Source organism: Chinchilla lanigera, unplaced genomic scaffold (genome assembly GCF_000276665.1).
Source record: "Chinchilla lanigera isolate Chin_1 unplaced genomic scaffold, ChiLan1.0 scaffold00132, whole genome shotgun sequence".
NCBI classification, from domain to species: Eukaryota; Metazoa; Chordata; class Mammalia; order Rodentia; family Chinchillidae; genus Chinchilla; species Chinchilla lanigera.
This window is the reverse complement of record NW_004955533.1, coordinates 2,580,126-2,592,281: the sequence shown is the minus strand read 5'-3', so window position 1 is coordinate 2,592,281 and position 12,156 is coordinate 2,580,126. Positions and strand designations below refer to the sequence as shown.

Sequence of the window (12,156 nt, the reverse complement as noted above, 5' to 3'; positions counted from 1 at the left end):
ACTACAATATTCTGAGAAAGGAGGTTTAAGAGGGCATCAGAAGATGGAAAGATATCCCTGTTCTTGGATAAGAAGGACCAGTGTGAGGAAAATGGTCCTACTCCCAAAATTGTCATATCGATTTAATGCAGTCCCTATCAAAATACCAAGAGCATATTTCACAGAATTAGAGAAAACAGTCATAAAATTTATCTGGAACCAGAAGAGACCTAGAATAGCAATAGCAATTTTGGGCAACAAAGGCAAGGCAAGGGGCATCACAATCCCTGACTTGAAATTATACTACAGAGCTACTGTGATAATACATCATGGTACTGGCAAAAAAACAGACTAAGGACCATGGAACAAATTAGAAGATACAGAACAATTCCAAACATCCTCAGCCACCTTATTTTTGACAAAGGAGCCAAATACCCTCACCCTCACTGGAAGAAAGATAGCCTTTTAGTAAATAGTGCTGATAGCCTTTTAGTAAATGGCTTTCCACATGCCAAAGAATAGAGTTAGACCCATGTCTCTCACCATGCAGTAAACTAATGTTGAAATGGATTAAAGACCTAAATATTAAAACAGAAACACAAAATCTGCTGGAAGATGGAATAGGTAGAATTCTTGAAGATATTGCTGTAGTCAAGGACTTTATAAACAAAACCCAGATCATACAGGAAATATCAGAAAGAATCAATGGGGATCTCATCTTATTAAGAAGCTTTACACAGGCAAAAACAACAACAAACAACAGTGAAGATATAATCCACAGTGTGGGGGAAAAGTTTTGCCAACTGTTCCTCAGATAAAGGACTAATATCTCGAATATATAAAGAACTCAAACAAATCAGGTCCCTCAAATTTAAAGACCCAGTCAAAAATGGACATCTGAAATGAATAGACCCTTCTCAGGTGAAGAAGTAGAAATGGCAAATAAATACATAAAAAAATGTTCAACAGCACTGGTCATTTGAGAGATGCAAATCATTATAGCACTGCAATTACATCTCACCCCAGCAAGAAATGCTATCATCTAGAAATGAATGAATAACAAATGCTGGAGGGGCTGTGGGGGAAAAGGAACACTCCTCCTCTGTTGTTGGGAATATTGACTGGCATAACTACTGTTGAGATTCCTCAGAAAACTAAAACTAAAGGATCCATATGTCCCAGATAGTTCCTTTCTTGATGTCTTCTCCCCCCACAAATTAAAAGCATCATGCTACACCAATATATGCACAACTACGTTTATAACAGCACACTTTGTAATAGCTAGATCTTGGAAACAGCTCAAATACCCATCAGCCAATGAATGGATAAAGAAAATGTGTTTTTTAAAAGTACAATGGAGTACTGCTAAGCCATAAAGATAAATTTGAGACATTTCTAGCTAGATGAATGCACCTTGAGACAATACTCTTAAGTGAAATAAATCAGACATATATGTTTAAATACCGTTTAATTTCTCTGGTGTGAGAAACTGAAAGTGTAAATAAGGATTACAATGTATCATAAACATTGGGAAATGGAAAGAACGTTCAGATGAGAAGGGGAACAAGGGAGGGGGAGAGGGAAAGGAAAGAAGGGACGGGAAAATAGAAGGAAAAAACTGGAAACAAAGCTCTGTAAATAAGGAGGGGAAGAGGGATTGAAGGGAGAGAAATGGGAAAAAAATAAGCAAGCTATTTCCTGCACAGGTACAAATTCCCAATGATAATGTTATCATTGTGCTTGTCTAAAACATACCAAGAAAACTTAAAATATAGCAAGAGATGTATCTATTCTAACGGGGGAGCAGTGGAGGCTTTGCATGTGGTCCTCGCTGGGCCCACAGGCAGCAGTAGACGTAACCAGGAGGAACGCACAGTGGCACCGATGTAACGGTGAATGAGTTGCTGTTAAAGCAGAATTAGAGCGCGCACCTGAAGGTTGTCATCTTATCTTTTTATTTCATGTTATGTAATTCCATTTTGTTTAAATAACGGAAAGAAGAGGAGGAAGCAAAAGGCGAGTTCGCCCTGTGGTGTCTATCTCAGTGTCCCCCAGAGCCTCCCAGGCGCGTAGTGGGCTGTGGGAAGCTGACTGAAGCAGGGCAGTGCGTGGCTGGGCTGCTGGCAAGAGGCGGGTCTCCTCTGAGGAGCGCGGCACTGGCGCGTGAGCTGGAGGGTGTCTGTCCCCTCGCCTCTTCCCTTTGCTCTCCGCCTCCTGCCTGCCTTGTGCTGAGCGGCTTTCCTCGGCCCAGACGCTCTGCTGCACCCTCCCCTGTGCCGGTCTGCTCTATACGGACAGAAGTGTGTGAGCTGTGAGCCAAAGCACACCCTGCTCCCTGAAGGCGCAGGCGTCGGGCACTTCATCCCAACGACCACGGCAGTGACTGAGACGCCCTTGCACAGTTAGAAGTCGGCCTCGGTAGTGGCCTGTGGAGAAACGAAAGCACTTGACATTGTCCATCCCCTGTGGCTGTGACAGAGTCCCAGGCAGCCCTGTCTGTGCAGCCTCGGGGAGGTCTCCTGACCACGGCACCACAGTGGCTGGAGCGTGTGGTGTAAGGAATCACGTGGTGAGAGGGGAAAGCAGACGGAGTCAGGGCCAGGCTTGCGTTTGTATAATTAGCATCTCTCCCCTCTTGGAACTCAGTGTCTAAGTGGAACCTGGTGGAACTAAGTGAACTAGGTTGGTAGCAGGATTCTGGCAGAGAGAGGTGGAACACCAAGGAGTTTGCCGGGAAGTAGTGTTTGTTTGTGCTGCCATGGGGCTCTGGGGTACTACCCAAAGGCTGAACCTGAACTCGGCAGGGCTGTGCCTTTTATACAGTGTTGGGCCTTTGCCTCCCGTGAATGGTCACACACTGTCGTACCACAGCCTGATTTGGTTCAACCTATGTTACAGAGCAGGGCTAGAACTACACATGCTTATGTAGGAACTAACTGAGTCATGTTGTCTTTTTTTTTTATTCTGAGAAGGCTCCTTCCAGTGTTCCTTTGCGAGGGCTCTGGTCACACTCCTCCTGGGAGGGTCCTGCCACATTCCCCTCTTTGTTGCTGAGGCTGGTCAAAGAGCATCATCTTGATCTAAACGTTTATCCTTCCATAGCATTGTCACATGTGTAGCTGTTTTTCTCTCAGCCAATGCCTCAGTGAGGCTGGAGACAGACCGTATAACAAGGGGAACTAGATCGAGTAGGGTTAGACAAAACTAGGAGCACAATACCAGTGAAGATTGTGAATCCCCTGAAAGCTGAAACTGTCCTCCGAGCAGTTCTCCAGGGTCCCAGCCTTTCCAGCTCTGGACCCAGACAAGAGCAGTTTTTCTCATTGGATCTGTGATCTTCTGTATGATTTTTTCTTTATCATCTGCCTGTAGGCAGCAGTTGCTCAGGTTAAACATTTCACAAACTCCCTCCTCAGAAACAGTCAAGTAATCTAAAGACAACTGATTTGTAGAGCATTATGTATTTTGGCTTGCTGTGAATGAGAGCTGTTAATAAGAGCTGTGGCAGTTCCTTTGGGTATGATTTCCACAACTGCCTGTCATCTGATTATGCAGTTTAGTATGTAAATGGGGGTGCAGTAGCCCCAAGACCCCTCGCCTTCCCAGGCAGCAGGGCCACAATATTGGATTATACTGTTGGAAGGCCATTTATCATCTTTCCAATTTGTAGGGCATGTCATTTCCTTTGGGTCTCCCTGTCCCCGTACACCTGGGCTCCCAGATGTCCTCCTGTGACGTGAGAGTAGGAAGAAAGGTGGAAAGACTGACCCTGAAACACATGACCTGACCACTTGGGGGCACAGTACAGGCTGTTCTTCCACGTCTCCAGCGTAGGCCACCTGCAGCCCACCATCCAGTGGCTGTGCCAGCACTGTCCCAAGTTTCTCAGTTATAGAAGTTATAGAAGTGGGGGATCTGGTTCACGATCATCTACGGACCCCCCCACCATTAGATTTCCCAGGGATTAAGTTATAAAATCTTTGGCCTAGGCCTGTTAGACTTAAAGCTTTTCCCCATAGGCCAGGGTAGTTCTTTCCAATGACTGAGGTCTGGAGAAGCCAAATCCCAGAGGTATGACTGAGGAACTCTGTTCCACTGTGAGATTCCTGGCAATCTAATTTTTTAGCCTCCCATGACCATTGATCCCCCATATTGGTTCCCACACACACATAGCAAGAGGAGATCTTTAGCGTCTGGCTGTAGTCTCTGCTCAGGCTGTGAACATGTTCCTGGTTGTGACTCAAATGGGATGGGCGCTACTTTTTATTTCTTCATAAAAGGAATGGAAGACCTGGTTGTGTTGAATAGACCATTGTGACTCTCTTGAAAGATAGCGCAGTCCCTGCCAATCTAGATGCCCAGCTCAGATGCCCCATTGCTGTCTAGAATCTCCTGGATTCATGATAGTAAAATTTACAGGACTACAGGCCTTTGATTGACAATCTCATGTAGCAGCTCCCTTTCACAGGAGTGCTGTTGTGCCGTCGTTTTCCCAGACAGCCTATGAAACGCAGCTCCACCTGGGGCATAAACTCTCAGGAGTATAGCTGCATAAACTGCTTTCCTCACACACATACTTATCATTGAGTTGGTATTGCCACTCCAAATTTAGGTCTCCACAGGTATAGCAAGAGTCCTTGTACCCTCTATGGCAAGTGCCCCTTGCTTTCATATGACAGATGCCTACGGCCAATACCTATAACTATACACACATTACATTGTACTGGTACCAGTCGTTCTGGGTTAGTAATTTGTGTCAGGCCAACCAGGCCCCCCGCTACTCCTTGCTGGTAGGATCAGACTTCTAATCAGTCCTTACTGGGAGAGTACTGTGGGTCAAAAAAGTGTACTGAGTGTCACTTGGCAGACAGAATAGGTTGCTATGTGATGTGTGCACATTCCTTGGACCTTTCCCTGGCATGAGAAGCAAGTGTGGCAAAGTCCAAGTAACTCTCTGGCTTGACCTTGGTATACAAATACATGGGTTGCGTGATGGGGAGCTTAGGTCTACCCATGGGGCCCCTGGTAAAAGTAGCCAAGACCAGCAAAACACCCTACTCACAAAAGGAAAATGAGGACTAGCAGGCCCCTTTTGCCACATTTCCAGTCAGCCGGGTGACCTCAGCAAAGGTGATAGTAAAAATCAGGGCTAAAGATCAAGTACAGCTAGGGACACCTGGCAGTGCATAACAGGCCAACCACAAAAAGGGACGCAGTCAGTTGGTGTCACCAGTTGGAGGTGTCCTCCGGCTTTTGCCGTGCGTATGTTAGTCAGCCTCCGAGTGGCTAGGGCAGGGCTGCTGTCTCCCAGGGGTGTCTCTGGGGTCGAGGTTGGCTTCTTTCGGATCCAGTTTACATGATGCTTACAGGCTGGAGACGCACACCCCGCTCCGAGACACGGGCTTTACCCTGCTGTGGTGAATCCGGGGACTGTCTTGGCCACCTTTGCTGCCCTGCGGTTGGATAGGACCACAGTGAATGGGCCCCTCCAGCAGGGTTTTAAAAGATGCACATTTCGTCTCTCTGCCCACACAGCGTCCCCTTAAAAGAGCGAGCATCTGTGTTCAACTCACGGGCAATTGTTCCTTAACGCATTGGTGTAAAGTGCCCTGGAGCTGGTGCCTCAGAGACTGTAACCCTGTCCTCTCCACATTCCCGTCATCCACCTGGAGGTAGCTTCTGTTCTCCGTCTTAAACCAAGGACTCTCGTGTCGTGAGTGGTTAGGCTCCTGCTCTGCCAGCGTCACTTGTCCGCCTCTGCCACCCAGAGGGCCGGAGCCAAAAGCACTGGCAAACATGGTGGCCAGCCCTGAGGGACAGAGTCGAGCTGCTTGGAGAGGTGTGCCACCAGCAGATGCCGCGACCCGCACTCGGGGTGAAAACGCCCGCTGCTGTGCTCATACTCCTGTGGACATACACGAAGAAGGCTTGGTCAGGTCTAGAAGTCCCGGCCCGGCGCTGTGCTGAGGGCCTGTTTGATCTCATTGAAAGCGTGTTGTTGTCCTTGTTCCTATAATAGAGGTTCTCAGAAGGGGGTTTCACAAAGGTGTTTTGCCAAAACTGAGAAGCGGTGTCCAATTCTACAAAAGCCTGTGCCCCAAGGAACTCCTGGCCCCGCACCAAGTTGTCGGTGCAGGGACGGAGCAAACCGCCTGCCTCCTCTCAGCCTCGGATCCAGATGAACTAGGATGTCTTTCGTGGCAGTATTTTTCTTTTGTCTGGAAGAAACCTTTTTTTTTTTTTTTGTCTAAGCATCAAGTTGTGCCTCTAGCTATTATAATTGTAATTTTTTCGTTTTTCTCTCTTGGTCTTAGATTGTTACAATTCTAAACTTCACTGGCTGCCAACAGACTTTCAAGTAACCCTGACTCAATATTCTTATCATCAGCAGAAAGCAGAGAGAAAAGCAAGTTAGTCCTGTGATTGTAGTTTAAAAATGTATAACCCATAAGAAAAGTTTTCAGTATATTAATTCAACAAAAATACCAATTTAGATGGGAAGGCACAAGTAAGATCTGTAACCTGATTTTTCCTCTGCTCACTTGAGGGACCTTCCCCCAAGGGGAGAAGGGTTGAGCTCCCACTTTAGTCTTTGGGGAAACAGAAGGTTCTGAACATCTTTCTGGCACCTTTTTAGGCTTTTTCCCCTTGTGCAGCTGAAGGCGCTGTGCCAAGGACCAGGTCCTCCTCAGCTGGCGCCAGCTCCTCTTGGGGCAGAACCACCATCCCCCCACCCCCGTGCCGGGGATTGCAGGCTGGGGGAGGGGCTCCAGGGGGTCCCCTGTGGAAGAGGTGACCAGGAGTGAATCCTTTTGTTTCTGTGGAGCCTCTGAGTTTTTAGGGGAAAGAGGACAGTTGATTCCTGTCGCCAACACAGGCGTAATTGTATTCCTCTTGAGACCAGGGTCTTTATTGTGAACAAATTCAGTCAAGAACTGATAAACCCAGTCTTCATTTGATTCCAGTTTTGGCCGAAGACAGACAGAGTGAGAATGTGTTCATGGCCAAATGAAACAACATTTTATCATCTGGGCTTTCTTTTTGTTTTTCATCTGTGGGCTGTCGTTTTAAATCCTTAACATCGGTCCGAGAGGACTATCCGGGGTGTTTTGCCCGTGGAGCCCCTCGGTTCCCTAACCTGTCCTGCTGGGAAGGCATATTTATTCCCATTCTGTGTGTCCCAAAGCTCAGTCTCCAGCATATGCCAAGATATGTTGTCTTTGGTTACTCCTGATTTCACTTGAAATCGTCTCAGCCTCACCCCAGTTTGCCAAGCTCACCCAAGACCGTCCTGGGACAGGGAGAGAATAACCCAGCACCAAAGCAGTACTCAGCCACCACGGTGACTTCTCTTAGCCTGGTTTGTGTGCAGAGCTGTCCTCTTTGCCTCCTTTTGGCCATCGGGTCAGAGCCTGCCTGTGGTCCATGTCCTTCACGTGCAGTCCCACAGTGACGCCAGCCTGCTGCCCGGAAGCCCGCTCCCAGCGCCCGGTGCCTTAGGTTGCAGGTTTGGTTTCAGTGAACCTTACTCGGGCAGCTCTAACCCGGGGCGGTGATCAGACTCCCCTCTGTCTCTTCGGGGCAGGGTTACCAGAATGAACCCTGGCTAATAGCAATCCGACAGGCGGTGCTCCCCAAGCCAGCTCCCGAGCCTCGTCAGGTTCTGCTGTGCATCAGGTTTTTGCCCAGCATTCCCGGTAGCACCACTCTCCCTACAGATAAAGCAGCCCACTGGTGCCCGGGGAGTTTGCCTGTCCTGGGGCGCGGAGGTCCGAGGTCAAAGCCAGGAGACAAAGGAGGCGGGATGCAGCCTCTGACGCTCCAGATCCCGTGCGAATGCCTCGGAACTGTAGCAGGATTCTGGCAGAGAGAGGCGGGACACCGAGGATTTTTCCAGGAAGCAGTGTACGTGTGTGCTGCCGTGGGGCTCAGTGGGGTACTACTCAGAAGGCTGAACCTGGACATGGCGGGGCTGTGCCTGCTACACAGTTTCCGTGTCTGTGTCCCCCTAGTGGTAGCAGTTGTACCACAGCCTGATTCGGTACAATCTGTGTTACAGAGCAGGGCTAGAGCTACACAGTGCGTCTGCAGGAACTAACTGAGCCGTGTTGTCTGATTTGAGTCTGAGAAGGCTCCTCCCTCTGCTGCATCCCTTCTGGGGGGCAAGGCCACACTCCCCTGGGGAAGGTCCTGCCACAAGTCCAATAAGTGTCTTCTGCTAGGCCCTGGCTCTTAATGGTGGTGTCAGTTCCATAGTCCACACTGGGAAGCAAGCTTCTAGCTCAGGAGCCTTTGGGGCCAACGTCTGAGGCCTTACAGTCCATGACAGCACCTCGGCGTGGCCTGTGCAAGTGCACTCACTTCTCACAGCGCACAGTCCAGGGCCGTGTGCCAAGGGGCGGGGCCTCTGGGACCCGCGGCAGCCACAGGCCTGGCAGCGTGGGCTCCACTTATGGCCCCACTGCACTATGGGCCTGATTCCTACTCTCTGAGCCTGGCTTTCCTGCCTCACCACCTGTAACGTCACAGCAGCACATCTCATTGTGCGACTATGAGTTTTTGGGGTTTTTTTTTTGTTTTTTTTTCCAGTACCGGGAATTGAACTCACGACCTTGCGCTTGCCAGGCAGGCACTGTGCCTCTGAACTGAATCCCCAGCCCCCTGTGTGACTATGAGTATATGAGTTAATGCCTGTCACCATCAGTACTGTACTTGGTAAGGGCAGTGACAGGTGGGGGTGATGGGTGCTATTATTATTTGAATTAAAAATAATAAGTTCGAATTAAAATAATAAATATGCTGGCTACTGTAAAACAAACTCACTTACTGTGCAGTTGCACATCCGCCATTAAACAGTGGGTGTAGCCGGTTCTGATAAAAATTTTCACGTTTATCCTACATTTACATTTTTTGAGTTTATAAACTATGTCAGGACATGCACGTCTTTCTAGCCTTTCTAGCTTTTTAGACGGATGGTAAAAGACAGGAAACAAAAGTAAATAACTTTCATGGCACCTTAAATAGTGTTACAAGCAGTTGTAGAGTATGTCCTGGCACACGCGTATCAAACCACAGATCTGAGTGGATCCAGCTCTTCAGACTCAGGTCTCGGTGACATTCATCTACAGCACAAGCTTCATGGAAGTTAGTCAAAGTGTTTTAGGACATTTTGTGAACAATAATCAGGGAAAGTGAGCGTTTCTGTGGCTTTCTGGGACGAGGTGGTTGCTCAGCAGACAGCCGGCCAGTGAGTCACATGAAGATCTCCTGTTTTTCAGCTTGACCATCTCCGCTGAGTGCCCCATGCAACTTGAAGACTTCCCGATGGACGCCCATGCTTGCCCGCTGAAGTTTGGCAGCTGTAAGTCCCGGGATATTCTTTGGGGGTCAACGCCACATTGTTTCAGAACTTGGCTCCGTGTCATGCGATGCGGTCTCTGTGAGGAGACCGTGGCGTGGTTTGTCCGTACCTCACTGGGGCTTTTGTGTCCGAAATGATACATGAGCGCCTGCATGGCATACATCACAGGTCAAGATAAACGGAAGTCATGTGAGGGGAGCCCGGAACAATCTAGAATGTTCTCCTCATAAGGCTTTCTCCTCAGACCTTCCCCTTTTCTCACATCCCAGGAGGTCTCCAGGTCTCGCAGGTTACCTCCTCCCCCTGGGCTCCCAGCTTTCAAAACAGAGCCCATAACTCCCTTTGTCACACCGTAACCATGGATATGCTGACTCGCTTCCTCTAGAATGCTGCAAAAGCACAGTGACCTTGTCTGTCGTGTTCGTGGTCACTGCTTATCCAGAACATTCAGCATGTGAAGAACGTGTCTTCCTCGAGCAGATGATTCACATCCAAGCACATTAGGGAAACACTTTCCAGTCCTAGTTGACAGTCTTGGATTTCAACCATCCCAGATGGAGGTAGTAACAGTGCCCCGGCGGATGACCGCAGCACTGTCCCCTGCTGGGGCACGGTCTACTTGGAGAAGGATTTCGATCAGTCTTTTCTTCTTTCTTTCCTGTTTATTTGCACTCATTCTGTGTTACCCTCACTTTCCTCCCCTCTGCTTCCAGAACCTCAGCATCCTAGGCAAGTGCTCTGTCGCTGATCTACATCCCCACAACTCTTTTTGTTTTTTATTTTGAGGCAGGTCTCACAAAGTCACCTAGGTTGGATTTGAACTTGTATTTCTCCTTCCTTGCCCTCTCTGGCAGCTGAGAATACAGGCATTTTCCAGTACACTCGGTCTAAAGTTGTCATTTTGAAAAAAAAAATGTGTTCTTTGAATTAAGCGTGAGATTTATGTAGGTTTGAATCCTGGCATCGTGTTCCCTCGCGGAGTAACTATGGGAAACTCTGTCAGCCAGCTCCTTTCAAAACTAAACGGTCCTCCCCCTGCAAGGCTTCTGGTGAAAAATCCACCTGTGGTCTTCTGGACATGGGTATAACAGAACAAACCACTTTTCTCTTGCTGATTCCAAATTTCCTTCTTTGTCTCTGACATTTGAGAATTTGTTTATAATGTGTCTTGGTGTGAATTTCTTTGAGTTTTGCTTCTTTGGGATCCTGCCTGGCGCTGATGGTGCATTTCCTTCCCCAGATCTAGACGTTTTCAACAATTAATTCTTTGAACATCCCTTTCTGTCCCTTCTCCTCTATTCTTCTGAAATTTCACCACACATATCATCACTGAATACTGCCTCATACGTCTTTTAAGCTTTCTTCACTCTTTTATTCTGTTTCGTTTTGTTTCTGACAAAATAATTTCCAGTTTCCTATGTTCATGTTCATGGATTTGTTCTTCCACTTGACCCAGTCCGCCGTTGGATTCATTCAACAAAATTTTCAGTTCAGTTCTTACTGTCTTAACACTATTACATCTGTTTGGTACATTCTATGTTTTCCACATCTTTGCTGAAATTTCACTTTTTCATGTGTGGTTCCCCAGACCTCTGAGCACCTTGGCAGTGGTTATCTGGAATGAGGGGGTCAGATGAGTCACAGGACACTACAGTAATGCCTCAGTTTAGAAACTAATTCGTCCCATATTTGCCAGCAGAACAGAGATTTACTCCTTTTTGGGGAATGTATTTAACTGTTTCCTAGTTTTTCAGTAAAAAGTAATATGTTACAACCCAATTTTTCTGCACTGAACTATCTTCTTGACAGTCACAACAAACTGCAGTTAAATCGTGTATCACATTCAAAGCTAAGATTCTCACCCACTCGGATTTCCTCACTTCCTACACTCAAAGACATGAAATAGGACCGATACCATATAAAGTCAGCAGGAACACTTCTGGAAATCTGTAGAAATTTGGAACTGTCATGCCAGATTTCTTTTTCTCTGCTTGATATTTTGATGATGGATTTTATTTGATTCCTATGTTGACTGTTGACAAATATTTGCATTTAATAGCATTACTATAATATTCAAAATAGATAGAAGGGTTTTATTTCTATATCATATTTGTGTACCATTGTCCAAGAATTAGAAAACTGTACAGATGTTGACATTTTTCAATTTCCATGCTTCATGTCAGGATATATTAATTTTAAGAGAAGAAATACTATTCAGCTACATGTTTTTCCTTCTTCTTTTAATTTTTGGGTTTGCTATCCCCAGCCTCCTCCTGAGGACTTCCCAAGTCTAGAAGAGATCAGTGTCAGCGCAGGGCAGGTGGTCTCAAGGGAAATGGTGGTGCATTCCAAATCAGTGTGAGCGACATGTGTCCAGCCTCCTCTGTGTGATCAGAGGGGCCGAGGTGTTATGTTTCCCGGAGCTCTACGTCAGGGCAAAGGTAACACAGTAAGCAGCTGCATGAAGCAGGTTTCCCCGATACAGGGCAGGGAAGCTGAGAAGACACAGAACAGGTGCACAGGGCACCAGAAGCAGAACCGGCCTGTGCCACGCAGCAGGAAGAGGGGGCTCCTCCCACCCGGAGGGTGAGACCTTGTCCCTCTCCTGCCAGATCCACTCTTCCAGCCTGGCCAGGCTCCAGTGCGGCCGCCCTGCACGGATGCGTGTCTGAGTTACCCCACCCGGTACTATTCAGAGTCCTGAAACATTTACATTACCGGAAGAAAAATTCCCACTGTCACTTGTGTGGAACCCAGGGAGCCATGAGAGTGCCAGAACGCGCCAGTGCTGCCCGCGACCACACAAGTGGAGAGCC

At 47.6% G+C, this 12,156-nt stretch overlaps 1 protein-coding gene across 2 annotated transcripts in view; it reads left to right on the top strand.

The window, feature by feature from the left end:
- Window positions 1-12,156, top strand: part of Gabra5 (gamma-aminobutyric acid (GABA) A receptor, alpha 5) — a 67,588-nt gene that overhangs the window by 38,805 nt on the left and 16,627 nt on the right. For both annotated transcript variants that reach the window (XM_005410412.2, XM_005410411.2), the window contains exon 6: window positions 9,258-9,340. In XM_005410412.2, coding sequence (XP_005410469.1) covers window positions 9,258-9,340 — 83 coding nt within the window. The remainder of the gene's footprint in view (window positions 1-9,257; window positions 9,341-12,156) is intronic.